Here is a 14,628-nt window from a genome sequence, read left to right as displayed (position 1 = left end):
CTCGAGTTAGATTTTCCAAGCCTTTTCCCTATGTGCTGCAGGGCTAGAAACCCTTGTGCTGGAGCTGGTAAGGGAAAGTGAGAGTCTCCTAGAATCCCTTCAATCCCACAGGTGCTGGGCTTTGGGGGCCAGGTGGTCCCCAGGTTATTTTGAGCCCTGTGGGGCTCACCAGGCCAGGGAAGCAGAGGTCTCAGTGCTGTGGCAGGGAGCATCAGTGGCTGGCTTTGGGTCCAACAGGTTTATCCCCCTTTTGTGGGACAAACTGTCCTGCCTGAGAGCAATTCAGCTTTCAAACATTTGCATTCAGGTTTGAAAAGGACTTGCATTGTGTAACTTAATCACTGTGGGTCTGAAAATTAACAGTTCTGCCTAAAACCATAAAATTTGGCCCCAAGAGTTAACTAGACTTGGCTTTGCTATTTCTCTGTGCTGAATCAGCTCCTCACGCTCCTTGCTGCTAACAGCATGGCTGAGACTGGCCCGTCCACCAGGCAGATGGGCCTCGAAGAGATGCTCCCTGTCTCTGAAAAGACATGCTGCTGTTTTCATAGCCTCCCACCGCCGCCCCTTCGCTTGCAACCTGGTGGGCTCTCACCTAATCATGTGCAGGCACCACGTTTTGCAAACATATTTGCTATTACAGCAGGCGGGAAGAGATTTAAGTGAGTGCTGTAAAACTAACCTCCACATCAGTCAAAAGAAACAAAAGCAAAAAATAACAAGGATCTGCTCAAAATTACTTCTCCATCCCATTACAAATGCTTAGAAACTGTGTAGCCTCTCCCGCACAGTGCGATTTTAAAGCGGTTTAATGGGCGTTAAGTTGTTTAGAGCTGATAATGCCGCTTCCAACTTCATCCTTTTCCTGCATGGAAATAGGTAGTGGCTATTGACTGGTGTAAATCGGCTACTTTAAAGCCGTATGTGCTGGCTTAGATGTGCTAAGAGTCTCTCTACAGAGTTTTCAAGGCCTGAATAGAATGTGTGTGGTTAGGAAAGGGATATATTGAGTTTCTTGAGCAGAGGACTGGTTCCAGCGTGTGTGCCCTATGTGCTGGAGAGCTGGGGACCTGCTGTAGTTGAGCTTTACATCGTGATCGCTACGAGAAAAACCCGGGCTGCCAGAGGGCTGTTTGCCGGTCCAGACAAACTTCTCACTTTCTCTTTTCTTTTTCTTTCAGGACAAACTGTTCATAATGTCAGTCAAAAAGGAAGGTGCCCACAAGAAGTGGGCTGCCCTGAAGGAGAAACTCGGACCCCAGGAGACTGACCAGTCGGAGGCTAACCTGGAGAATGCCGAGCCAGAGCTGTGCATCCGTCTCCTGCAAATGCCGTCAGTGGTGAACTACTCCGGGCTGAAGAAGCGGCTGGAGAACAGCGATGACACCTGGATGGTTCAGTTCCTGGAGCTGTGTGGGCTGGACCTCCTCCTGGAGGCCCTAGACAGGCTGTCTGGGCGAGGAGTGGCCAGGATTTCTGATGCCTTGCTCCAGCTCACTTGCATTAACTGTGTGCGAGCAGTCATGAACTCCCACAAAGGCATCGAATACATCGTGAACAACGAGGGCTACATCAGAAAGCTCTTCCAAGGTGAGAAGACATCTTCCTGCTTCATCCGTCGCATGCAGCGTAGGGAGGGACTTTTCTGTTGCTTATCCTCCTGCCCTGCACCAGGCTTCTTGCAAATTGTTGGTCGCAAGTGATTAATGAGATTGTTTTCTTCTTTAAGATAATGCTGCTTTGAAATCACATGGGCTTCCTTTGCCACCCAATGCTATTTCCACACAGATATCTTCATAGTTTGCTGAGAAGCCATGGATAAACCCAGCCTTAGCTGTATGCAGGCTTGAGAAGTCTTCAGCCCTTTGGTTGTCAGCAGACATTTGCTTTTTAGTCTTTGTGAGCCCCAAGGGAAGAGTGAGAGGAATTAAAAGGGCTTGGAGACTTGTTCTCTGTAAAGAGGAGGGAAGGTGGCATGGTTTAGACTCCAGACAGCCCGTTCTCTGCACTGCTCGGTCTATTCCTTTTAGAAGATGGTAGGTAATACCACTTGCTTTCCTTTACCATTCACTTGGCTTGTCATTAGGTATGAAACTCATCAGGGCATCTCCTAGAACTTACTGTACAGCAATTAATGACGGTGGTACTGGGAAAATAACTTCTGTGCTGCTCCACAGAGCTGAGATCACAGCTGTGCCCAGAAAACCTTATTAACAGCTCTTTAAAATGCATTTAGTCTGAAAGCTAGCTTGCTCCCCTCTTCAGTTTTGAAGTCCTCTTCCTTCCTCTCCACCCTGTGTTTTCTTAACCAGTGTGAAATATAAAACTGGCATTTTTCTGCTGCGAAAAACAGGGGGGCACCCTGGGCTTTTCAGCAGTTGAGCTTCTTTGTGCGCTAAAAAATGAAAAATCAGATGGTCAAATCCACTCCCTCCCAGCTGCCGGGGTTCACAGAGAAAGAGTAGTGGAAAAAAGGGAAAACATGGGGACTGGTTAGAACAATTGGCCTACTTGATATGCATATTGGGTATTTCTGCACTAAAAATAAGACTTATTAATGGAGGAAGATGGTTCATCTGCTGTTCTAGAAAGGACCCATATGTGAAAATGGGAAAAAAAATGCGTGACAGTGCTGAGGCCTTGGCTGCTGTTGCAGCATGCCACTGGTAGGTGGAAGAGATGAACAGCTACAAGCAGCAACAAAATCCCAATAGGATACCTGTAGCATTTACTGTTTCCACTAGAAGTTACTTACACGTCATGTAATGCTATTGGGATGGGATGTCTATACATTGAGAGATTTGTATTCCTATCTTCCATGCAGTGGCTCCACTCCGTCTTTTTTCTACCACTGATCATAACCCATGTAGCAGAAGACACTGAGATTCAGAACATTAATGTAATTGTAAAATCTTTTCTGTTTTGTTTTGTTCTTCCTCCAGCACTTGATACAACTAATGTCATGGTCAAAAAGCAAATATTTGAACTCTTGGCTGCATTGTGCATTTACTCATCAGATGGCCACGCTTTGGCTTTGGATGCCTTGGACCATTACAAGGCAAGTGTTGGGCTGCAGCAGGAGGTATGGCTCTGCTCTGATCCATGCAGGTAGATCCATGTACCACAGAAAAGGTCTGGAAACTAAGGTCATTTTGCATCGTTTTTGGTAAGAGAGGCAGGGATTTATAAGGTAAAAACTGTAGGAATTTGGCCTGGTCAGCATAAGTCCATGGTGCTGCTCTGTGACTTGTCTGGACAGATGACTGCCAACCACAAAGTCCTTTCTGGCAGGAAAAGCATTACCAGATTAGCAAAATAGATGGTGCCACATCCACGGGTTTCACTGGCCACAAGCTGAGGTAGGTGCATCAGTTATCAGAAAGCATAAAAGCATCCAAGAGGAGTTTCACTGCCTTTCTGTGCCAAGCAGACCCTGTTTCGTAACGGAGGAGTGCTGCTCTTACCTGTATTTCCCCATCTTGTGCACAGTGGGATAAACTGAGAGGTCTTAAGATCCTAATTCCAGCTGAGAGCCTGCACCAAAGCAGTAGACATTTCTGAACGGAAATATCACGTGTGTTATTAACAGAGTGTGAAGAACCAGCAGTATCGATTCAGCGTCATAATGAACGAGCTCTCCAACACAGACAACGTGCCATACATGGTGACACTCCTGAGTGCTATCAATGCCATCATACTGGGGAAAGAAGAGCTAAGAACAAGGACACAAATTAGAAACGAGTTCATAGGTAAGGATGTTTTTTGAATCTAACTTTCTCTGGAGGAAATCACTCGCCAAGCAGTTTTATTTTCAGATGTATCCATAAGGTGACTAAAGAGGGCTGGGAAGCAAAACTGCAAATATTAAAGGCAGACTTTTTTAAAATTATTTTTTGGTTCTCTTCAACAACCTTTCTGTAACCACTTTTTTTTTAACTGTGCTGCTTTCCTGTAGCTTTGATCTTTTCTGGAATCCCAGTAGTGCTGGATCACTTGAGCTTCTTCAATAAATTTCTATAACCAACCATCCTATGTAGCCGTATTTCTGTATATTGCAACTCCTATTAACAGTAAATCAGGTTTCTCCACCCTGTGTCTGCTCAGCTGAGCCACAGAAACTGCCCTGTGATTCAGAAATACTTTCCAGCTGCTTGAATACCAGGATCCTAGGTACTGTTGTTAGGACCTGCCTCGCATAATACACACATCTGAGCTGGTAAGCCTGGGCACCGTTTCTCTCCGTGGAGTTCATCTGACTGATTTTAGATGTCTGCTTTGTGACTCATGCCCCAGAAGTGCCTGTGTCCCTCACTCACTCCAGGGGGATGCTCCAGTGGTTCACGTAGCTGCAGGCATGTGTCCATGGGCCTCTTCATTTGCCAGATGACCCTACCCACTTTGACAGATCCATCTGAAGACATTTTCACTTTTTCTCTCTGCAAAAAGTGTTCATGAGCATAACATTATATAAAAATCATAATAGATCAGAACCAAGTAGGTCATAATGCCAATATATCTAATTTTTTTCTCTCCCAGGGCTTCAGCTGTTGGATATTTTAGACAAGCTAAGGTAAGGATCACTGTTTAAATTTTCTTTTATAAATAAGATTCACAGTAATGTAGCTGCGGAAATGTAATACCTATCAGCCTTTGGTTTTGTGAAGTGTACCTGAGTAGGGTGGGCCATGCCTGTGTGTACCCATTATATAGGAACCAGAGGCATTAGGCCGGTGTTAAGATGCTTTTGCCAAACACAGTGTCACAGGACAAACTGTTGGTGCAGACAGCATTGACAGAGGCTCTGGGCACAGATGGAGCAAGGCTTAACAACGTCCTCATTGAGGCTGCATTTCACACTGAACCTGAAGAGATGCTGTGGGCTCGCTGAGCAGCTTGCTGTATCCAAAACACCTTCACTGCTAGCGTTGGTCCCAGAAGCATCCAGCTAAAACAATTTGCTAATTCATATCTGGACAGATCTGTCTTCACAGGTTCTTAATTTAAAAATTATATTCTGTCAGAATTCCCATGATAAATCCTAGGATGCATTCTAGCATGAGTTGCAGTTATTCATGTAACCGGAATGGCTCCATCCAATCCCATAAAAATTAGGGAAAAGAAGATCTTTCAATAGTGCCAACCAGCAAGGGTAGTGTTCCTGCACTGAGTGATCTCAAGAGTGCTGAGAAAGTTGACTTTAGAGTATTTGGGAATTTTTTAATCCAATTTTGAGTAACAGAAAAGGAAGGTTTTCAAACAGAAATATGACTGGAATATTTTCAATTTGTCTTGACTTTAAGAAGAAGGTGGCCCGGTTTCAAAAAGGTGGAAATGCCACTCTTGTTACAGCTCCAAGGAGAAGCCCATACAAAGCACACACTGGGCCATGTCTATGGGTGAAAAGTCCCATTCATGTCTATGTGCTGGCTGTAGAAAGAGGTACATTCTGTTCAAGAAAGGGTGCACGCACTGATGGCATCTGATCCTTTATAAATAAGGTAGTTGGGCACTTTCAACACCAGCTAGCTGAGTCTGAGAGGCAAAGAGATAAAAGCCATTTAAACAAAAGCAATCATCTGAAAATCAGTGGAGGGCTCTCCAGTGAACATGAATGCTGTAATATTGTAGAGACATAGAGGAAGACGATCTGCTTATCCAGTGTGATACATTTGAGGAGTTCAAGATAGAAGATGATGAGGAATTATTAAAGATATGTGACGGGATAAACATGAATGATCATCATGAGGTCTTTTCATCTCTCTTCAATAAAGTAAGTAGACTCCCATGTGGGGCGCAAGGTCATGCAATGGCAAAGTTAACACACTTTGCCTGGAACCAACCTTGCTATGATGGAAAGTTGCCGTGTCTTCCAGGTGAGCCGGTCTCCGGTCTCCATCCAACTGCTGTCCATTCTCCAGAGCCTGCTGCACTTGGAACCATCTCACCACTCCAGCCTCCTGCTGTGGGAGTCCTTGGACGCAGTAGTGAACAGAGCCCTTTTGCTCGCAAATGACAGTAAGAATGACATATCCAGCCTTGCACTATCCTCTTATTTTCCCGTGTCCCACTCACTGCCCACAAAAGACCTTCCAAAATGTGCAGTAAATAATCCATGGGACTTGCTAAAAGCTGAACAGAAGCTGTGACAAAGCTACACCTCCCGCACAGGGTCAAGTCTTGATGTGAAGCCCCAGCCATGTGGATGCTCATGAGAGCTTTAGGCCACGTTCAGCGGTGGGCTCGGGGTTCATGGCCATGCTTTGACGGTTAAGCCCTGAGCTTTGGGTTGTGGGAGTCAATGGGAATCTGTCCTTGTTGGCATCTTGCCACTGGTGCTGGCTAGTCTTGCTGACAGGCATGTTCAAAACAGGGTTTGTGGGCCAGGACCATGGGAAGGAAATTGCCTGGAAGCTAAAAGTGCAGTTGTGTAAAGTGGCACCAGGGAGTGGGCCCTGTGGCTTTAGAACTGCTGCTTGGTGAGGGCTGGACAGCATGGGCCAGTGCTTGGGGCCCATCTCCTGCTCTGACCCCGACTTGTTCTCTAGTTCAAGGGAACACAGTTGAAGAAGTCATCGAGAGGCTGCTATCTATCAAGAAACATTCAAACAAGCAAAAGCGAGCTGAAAACCGGCTGTGTGGGAGTGCAAATGAAGGCATCCAGGCTGAGCTAGAACCATGTGCACGTGCAGCGCAGAGCCCAGCGGGATCATCAAACCCCTCCAAGGCACCAGCAACTCCCCCAGGGCCACCCACCAACGAAAAGATCTCGTCCTGCCAGCTCACAGCCTGCTGTGCTTCACCAGAGACTTCTAACCCCCCACCCAATACTGCTCCCACCCTGTCACCTCCACCTCCACCCCCACCACCTCCACCCCCACCGCCACCCCCCGGCATGGCAGCTGTGACCCCCACATCCCTCACGACAAATGCACCTCCAGCCCCTCCACTCCCTGGCGTCCCTCCACCTCCACCCCCACTGCCTGGCATGGGGGGTATCCCTCCCCCTCCCCCTCCACTGCCCGGCATGGGTGGCATCCCTCCACCCCCACCCCCGTTGCCCTCCATGGGTGGCATCCCTCCACCCCCACCCCCACCCCCATTGCCTGGCATGGGTGGCATCCCTCCACCCCCACCCCCATTGCCCTCCATGGGTGGCATCCCTCCCCCTCCCCCACTCCTGCCCGGCATGGCAGGAGATCATATAGAAGCCGTGGTGGCTTCCCAGTTCAGCTGCCCCCTTGGCTTGGGCAGGCCTCCCCACAAGACGATGAAGACACCAACGCTGAGAATGAAGAAACTGAACTGGCAGAAGCTGCCCTCCAACGTGGTGAGAGGTGGGTGCTTCTGGCATAGAGTCACTGCTGCTTCAGGGGTGACCTGGCGGGAGAGACACTGTCTTTGAACCTGACAAGTGGGGTTGAGTCATTTAGACACAGAACTCACCTGATTTCCATTACATCTGACCTGCAGGGTTTCAATAAATAAAAGTAACATGAAATCACTAATATAATATAATAACCATTCCAACTAAATCAGTAGTTTGGAATAGCTTGTTTATAACTGAAATACTTTGAAATTAAAAGAAGGGGGAGGGATGGGAATATTTCCCTAATCCACCATGACATGGCTTGGGCTTGAGTTCTCAACAGGCTCAGATCTGGGTGCCCCAGACTTTTGTTCCCCTGTTCATCTATACTTGTAGCTGAGTATATCAAATTAATGAGTAAGAGTGCAGGTAAGGGTCATATCACAGTTCAAGAAGGACACTGAAAGAATTGGAGAGCCGTGAGAATCATTGACTTGCCTCTTGATTTTGGGGTTACATTTCCCTCTCCTGGTGGTTCCAAAGAGGAGCATGAAATGTGAGAAGCCAGGACACATTGTCAGCTTTGACCTAGACAAGCAAGGCAGGGAATTTGGCATAGGTGAAGCTTAAATAAGGCATGTTTTCAATCACAAGAGCAGTTCATGGTTGGGATTATTTCGGTAGAGACTTCTAGAGGCACATGTAGGTGACTTTTTTTTTTTTTAAAAAAAAGATGTTTAAGGAAGTGCAGTGGGAATTAATTCAAGCAGTCCTATAGCCAGCATTATACAATGAGGCTCGATTATAAAATGAAAAATGGAGAAAAGCCACAGTCCGAAAATGTCTAGGTTGTGGCCAATCTTTCAGGTAGCATGTGAGGAAGCAAAAATAACACCAGCCAGGGGACTAGAAAAGAAATGTCTGAGGTCCTTCTCGTGCTGACCCAGTTTGCCTACCATGGAGAAAGCAGTTGTATGGGGGGAGGTGAGGCTGTATGGCCTCTGTGTGCCCAGCACTGCATCCCCTTACCAGCACATCTTGGGGTAAAGCACCAGGTTTAATTACCTTCAGGCCCTTTGGACCCTGCCTGTGGAACTTGCCCTCCTCAAAAATTAGCATTTGTCCAGGACCGATGTCTCTTCTTATTTCATTTGTCTTCTGAGAAGTATCCCTTCTAGCAACTTTGCCCAAAAGCCAGGAATTTGCAGCTGTCCCTCTAGCCAGTCTGAACACCTTGTCTTTTTTGCAGAAAGTCATTCAATGTGGGCTTCAGTGAGCAGCAGCAGTGAGGAAACTATAGAGCCCAATTACGCAAGCATAGAGCAGCTCTTTTGCTTTCCACAAGCAACCCCAAAGGAGAAAACAGCAGCACCAGTGAAGGCAGAACCGAAGGAGGTGAGGAGGTCCCTCTAGTTCTTTCGAAAAAAGATCACTGCAGACAGCTCATCTAACACGAGATATCTTCTTTTTCTTTAATGAAGATCACATTTTTGGACTCCAAGAAAAGTCTCAATTTGAACATATTTTTGAAGCAATTTAAATGGTAAGACATGACCAATTTTCATGACAGTTGACAAAACTTTGAGCAGGTTTTGCATAGTATTTGGAAGGTCCTCATGAAACCTATTCTAGCCAATGCACTTTGGTGGTCTGTGTTACTGAAACATCTGAACATTTCCCAGTTTATCCTACACTGTCTTAAAATACTGAATTCAAGAGTTAATGTTTCTACATACAAAATTCCCATATGTTGGCAAAGGCGTTACATCTCCATGTTACAGATAAGGTTATGGCACAGACTCTTTGGGTGACTCAGGCTGTGAAACATCTCTGGAGATCAAATCCCTCCTCAAAACACGGCCAATGCAAAAGTTAAGAATTAAGTTTTCTTTTAAGGTAATCAAATGCCCAGCGACAGAGATCTGGGTTGCAGGATTCATCTCTGGCTTCGAGTCATTTGACCAGGGCAAGAAACAAAATTTGGGGCATAGCAGGTATCCATGTCCCATTTCAAAGTTGATCATGGAGACATATCTTTCCTTTTGGATGATTGTGGCTCTCACTAGGGAAAGCATGGAGCACTTGCACAGATGCACGTCTCGGTAGCATGTTATTGTGGAAGTGGGGTCTTTGGGTGATGGCTGACTCTGCCTCTCCTCCCTGCAGCTCCAACGAAGAGGTGGCTGCCATGGTCCAGAATGGGGACCGGACGAAGTTTGATGTTGAGGTTCTGAAGCAGTTACTGAAGCTGCTGCCTGAAAAGCATGAGGTCAGGAGAAAAAATGCTACCCTTAGTTTACAGACCTGAACGTGCAGTGCAGTCCTGCAGTCTTGACTCTTTATTTCCCATTAGATAGAAAACCTGAAGGCCTTCAAAGAAGAGAAATCAAAACTAGCAAACGCAGATCAGTTTTATCTTCTCCTCCTTCAGATTGCCAGGTAAGGATGCTGGTCATGAACTTCAGCCCAATCTTTTTCTTGGTTTACCTCTGGGAAGTTTAAGTTTCTTTCTAGAAGCCTCACAGACCAACACTGTGGGTTATAGCTGGTGGAGCCCCCCTTCCAGCTTAGAACTTATCCCTTTCCCTGTTACACTTAGAGGAAAGGCTGTTGCTGCTCCAGCACCTCCTCTCCCTCTGAAGTAGCAGAAGGTGGCCCAGACCCAGGGTCAGACCTGCCCGGGGAGGTCCCATATCTTACTGAAAGGTGGTGCAAAATGCAATGCCAAGACGAGGGAATCCATATCTCACACGGTGGTCAGTCTTCTCTTTGCTGATCGCAGTGCATCAGCAGAAACTACATCCCCACTGGTCCCTAAGGCAAGCAGCAGCCCTTCACCTCGCTCCACAAGCCACAGACACTGGTTCAATGTGGATGTGGTTGACAGCGTTGTTGTGGGATGGCCAGACTTACCTGTGATGTGGGAAGAGGACCGCCGTGCCAGCCAAGATCACAGTGCCTTTAAGGTTTGAATCGATCTCTGTCCCTAGCTACCAGCTGCGCATCGAATGCATGCTGATCTGTGAAGAGACCACTGTTGTGCTGGACATGATTCAGCCAAAAGCTGAAGCCATCCGGAGAGCCTGTGAAGGTAAATGACTTGACGTTATTTCTAGATGTTATTTATGACAGGAAACTTTAAACGCCCCAAAACTCCCCTAAAGCTTTGCAGGGATACTACCCAGCCCCTCCGAAACTCCCCCACTATTCACTGGTTCACTGCAGAATACAGGAGGCAGCTGTAGGTACCTCCACTGATGGTCAAAGCACTTAATAAGACCAGAGATCGTTTTCCCTCACCCTCAGCCCTCTTAATCTGCAGCAGATCTGTTCCCCTGAAACACTTTCAATGGTGAAGCACTGGGAGCTTGTCAGCCCTTTCAAAGGAGATGAATTTAGACAGCAGAGCTAGCCTTTTTACAGCTAATTCATTTGGCGTTTTTTGCCCCATGAAGACCTTCACACAGCAATTTTCTCTGCTGCCAGAAAAGCACATCGCAAACTTCCCCCAGAAAGTAGTGATGCTTTAGTTTTTTCCTTGCCTACAAATGGCAACAGAAGAAAAATTTTGTTATTTTGGCCTGTAAATGGCTGATGCTCCAGTTTTGTGTGTGGAGAGATTATTCAATAGGTTTTGGCCTCCTGTGGCAGAAACCTTAGGTCCCACTCCACTAAGAGCAGGGTGCTTTCCTTGGCACTATCAAGTGCCGCCTGTCCTACAGAGCCAGTTCCCCCAACTCCTGCTGGGGGTTTCTCCAGCTGGCCTTACAGCTGCCTGCTGGGATAAATTGAAGCTTCCCCCTAAAAGTGTCTTCCCAGCAGCCCAGTTGTCCTTTTGGAGCTCTTCCTGGCTCAAAGCTGAGCGCTTCAGAAAGTACACCACTGCAGCACCCCGTCATAAAAGCAAGGACAGGGACTGTACCCTTCATGCCCTGATAATCATCTCCACCATGCAAGACCAAGAACAGGGTGACCGTGTCTGGTTTTAGCAGCTGGCAGATAATCACAAGGCTGTCAGAACTGGCCTCACTGCACAGCTGAATGGAGTCTGCAAGATTAAAATTGCAGCCCAGTTACCCTCACCCACACCAGGGTAAACTGGGGTACTTGCAGGGAAGGCAGCAAGTTGATGGCTGTTAGTGAGGAGGGTCCAACTCCAGGTTATTTTCAATTAGGAATGAAAGACCAGATGGAAAGAAAGAAAGAAAGAAACATAAATCAACAAAACCTTATACAACTCCTGGAATTGCATTTATGTAGAATCAGTTTCTCTGCAGGTTGGGCCTTTGGGCCACAAAGCTGAAATACCAGATTTGGTTTGGTTGGAATTCAGAATCCCAAGTTCAGTGCAGTTTAGGAAACATTCTGGTGTAACAGAAGCTTTTGTTTAAAATTCCTTTATGTTTTTCAGATCTTCTGAACAGTCATCGCCTCCCACTCTTTTGTCAACTGATTCTCAAAGTTGGAAACTTTCTGAACTACGTAAGGACTTCCCTTGTCATGTCCTCTCCCCATTAAAGTATGTGGATGATCTCCTTTAAGGTTGTAAATTGGATGGACACGGGAGTTACATCTGCTTTCTCTCTCTTTTGCAGGGAAGTCACACAGGTGATGCCGATGGGTTTAAAATCAGCACTTTACTCAAACTAACAGAAACCAAAGCAAACCAAACCCGCATTACGCTGCTCCACCATATTCTGGAGGTACCACTATCAAGTCTTGGGTGACAGGGAAGGGGGAGGATTTTATCACAGATGAACCATTTCTCCTACACTACTTTCAGTTAATGCCACAAGCTCATGTTTATATCCTCCCTGGCTAGCTGCAGTGTCACAAGTTGGGAGTGTTCAGATCACTTAGGCTGGTGGAGGCTGCTCGTGGCCACTACTCGGGAAGCTCCTTATTTTAAGACTTGCTGCTTGTGGGCACTACTCAGGAACCTCCTTACTGTAAGACTTGTTCTGCTTTCCTCCAGCATCATTCCCCACAATGGCTGGAACTTCCTTTTTCATGTTTGTGCAATCTGCATATCATCAACTGCAAACCGCAGAGCACATGGCTGCCAAAGCTGTCCCGTCTGGTCTGTACCTGTTCAGCCCTTCTGCCTTTCCCTGACCTCTTCCTTTTCCAGCAGGCTATGCTCGAGCTTTTCATGCTCCTCTCCAAGCCTCCCTGGATTTCTTATTCCCTGTTTTTTCCTTTTTTATCCATGCTCTGTTCTGCTGCCTTCATTCATCAAGGTCCCTCCATTCCAGTTATGCAAATTCAAGCCCTGCTTTAGCTGGCAGTAGCTTCAGCAAGCACAGCCATGAAAATAAATAATGCAAATAAGATTCAAGCCCTTTTGATACCCTCCTGGGACCGTAGGAGGTGTCAGACTGCATCGAACCACAGTCCTACCTCTTTCATGGTCAAGAGTAGGTGTCTCAGAAGAGGGCAGAAGAACAGTTCAGGAGCAGGTCAGGTTTGCTTTGAATTACTATTTCTCAACATTCAACCCTCTTATGTGTGTCTATAGTCCAGGAGCAATGCCTTTCCTCTCCGAACATGCCATCCCATGTTGGATGTGGCTCAGCTCTGCTAGGCTATCAAACTGCAGAGGGGGGCAGCGGCAGGACGTGGCACAGCCATCCATCCTTCCCAGGCACTTCTGCCCATGTCTCTTCCCCCCCAGCTTCTTCTCTCAGCTCCTGCCACACAGCAAATAACAATTCTTTCTCTGTTTTGCTTCAGGAAGTAGAAAACAGCCACACGGACCTACTGGAACTGCCAAAGGATCTTGAATATGTTTCAAAAGCAGCAGGGTAAAATTGTGTGTCACTTCCTTTGAATTAAAAGCAAAAATAAATCTCATACACATCAACAATGTACCAGAAATTAGGACATATGCAGCTGGAATAGCACATTAACAAGATGGCATCTTAGTTTTAACCAAAAGATTTGTCTGATGAATGTTGAAACCCCTTTAATATATAATAGTTCTGGGCTGAAATTTGCAGAGTATTCAGTTAATGCTGCCTCCTGGGCCCTTTCAAAATCTGCATTGCCTTTGTGGTAGCAGGAGCTTGTGGAGGCTGGCTACCCAGAAGCATTTATGCCTTCGACCAGGGAAAGTGAGCTAATGCCAAGCCCTGCGTGTGGAGAACAGCCCTTTGAATGGGTGGACTTTTTTTGGCATTCATCATCTCAGTACACAAAGTTGTAGGTAGACCTGGCAGCCTTTTCATAAGTGCTGCGGAGACAAGCTGTTTTCTGTGAGTTTGGACTGTGCAGAGAGCTCAGAGCTCAGGTTTCAGTTCAGTGAAGTGGTGGGAAGCAGAAGGACAATCAACCCCCCAGCTCAGACTTGTCCATTCTTTGGTCCTCACAAGATGCTGGAGTGTCAACTAATGGGGGGTATCTGTGTGATTTCAGAATTAATCTTGATATTATACGCACGGAGTCCAGTACCAATTTAAAGAAGTTGCTGGAGCTTCAGCGAAAGGTCCTATCTTCAAACGACGATGTGAAACAACAGTATGAGAAACCTATCCAGGTCAGAAGTGGAGCTCCCTTATATCTCCTGTTACACACACAGAGGCAGCATGCAGTACATAGGCAGCTGAGGAGGCTAATGAGAGGGTGGAAAATATTGGTGCAAGACATGCTGTCAGATGTGGAAGTAGGCTGTGATGCCACACAACCCATTGGTGTCTATTTGCCAGCTCCACCCCAAACTTGGATACATTGGTGAGGCCGTTTCTTAAGGCCTCTGCCCCAACTGCTCTCTCCATTCTGTTCTATGACTCCTCACTTTGAGTGAAGATGTCCACCCTCTCCCTCTGTGTGGATCACCAGAGTAAAGCCCTTCTCCTGGGATCAAGCTTGACATTGAGATTTCCATGTCTTGCTCAAGCCACCCCTGTAAACTAGCACAGCACAGCCAAGAGCAAAGATCATCTGCAAATCTTCGTTTCTTCCCACCTTATAAGCTCTGATGCAGTTACAAGCCAGGGCTCAGAGTCCTGCTCCAAGCTCTTGGGTTGACATCTTTTTTCTCTTTATGTGCACTTCACTCATTGTCTTCTGGACAGTATTTTACTGTGTATATTAAATTCATTTCAGGATAGCATTGATGCCTCCAGAAAGCTCGAAGAAGAATTTGAAACCATTGAAAGGAAGAGAGAAGAACTTGCAAATTATCTCTGTGAAGACCCAAGCAAGTTGTCTTTAGAGGACATATTTAGCACCATGAAGACCTTCAGAGATCTCTTCATCCGAGCCCTGAAGGTTGGTGTCTGCACACATGATGCTGAGCAGCCCTAGCACTGGGGCATGCCTCT

The 14,628-nt window shown here is 46.6% G+C and overlaps 1 protein-coding gene across 7 annotated transcripts in view; it reads left to right on the top strand.

Moving 5' to 3' along the window:
• LOC308066683 (inverted formin-2-like) overlaps positions 1-14,628 on the top strand; it is a 45,658-nt gene that overhangs the window by 20,331 nt on the left and 10,699 nt on the right. For all 7 annotated transcript variants that reach the window (XM_080394260.1, XM_080394263.1, XM_080394264.1 and 4 more), the window contains 17 exons: positions 1,182-1,590; positions 2,943-3,058; positions 3,590-3,749; positions 4,537-4,570; positions 5,629-5,770; positions 5,874-6,015; positions 6,546-7,334; positions 8,556-8,701; positions 8,788-8,849; positions 9,473-9,575; positions 9,660-9,745; positions 10,297-10,397; positions 11,718-11,788; positions 11,902-12,009; positions 13,040-13,110; positions 13,721-13,841; positions 14,411-14,575. In XM_080394260.1, coding sequence (XP_080250386.1) covers positions 1,197-1,590; positions 2,943-3,058; positions 3,590-3,749; positions 4,537-4,570; positions 5,629-5,770; positions 5,874-6,015; positions 6,546-7,334; positions 8,556-8,701; positions 8,788-8,849; positions 9,473-9,575; positions 9,660-9,745; positions 10,297-10,397; positions 11,718-11,788; positions 11,902-12,009; positions 13,040-13,110; positions 13,721-13,841; positions 14,411-14,575 — 2,811 coding nt within the window. In that variant the 5' untranslated portion in view covers positions 1,182-1,196. Of the gene's footprint in view, positions 1-1,181; positions 1,591-2,942; positions 3,059-3,589; positions 3,750-4,536; positions 4,571-5,628; positions 5,771-5,873; positions 6,016-6,545; positions 7,335-8,555; positions 8,702-8,787; positions 8,850-9,472; positions 9,576-9,659; positions 9,746-10,296; positions 10,398-11,717; positions 11,789-11,901; positions 12,010-13,039; positions 13,111-13,720; positions 13,842-14,410; positions 14,576-14,628 lie in introns of those variants that run through there.

The sequence above is a fragment of the Falco punctatus genome (genome assembly GCF_963210335.1).
Source record: "Falco punctatus genome assembly, chromosome: 7".
NCBI lineage: Eukaryota > Metazoa > Chordata > Aves > Falconiformes > Falconidae > Falco > Falco punctatus.
This window is presented reverse-complemented; position numbering and strand designations above follow the sequence as displayed.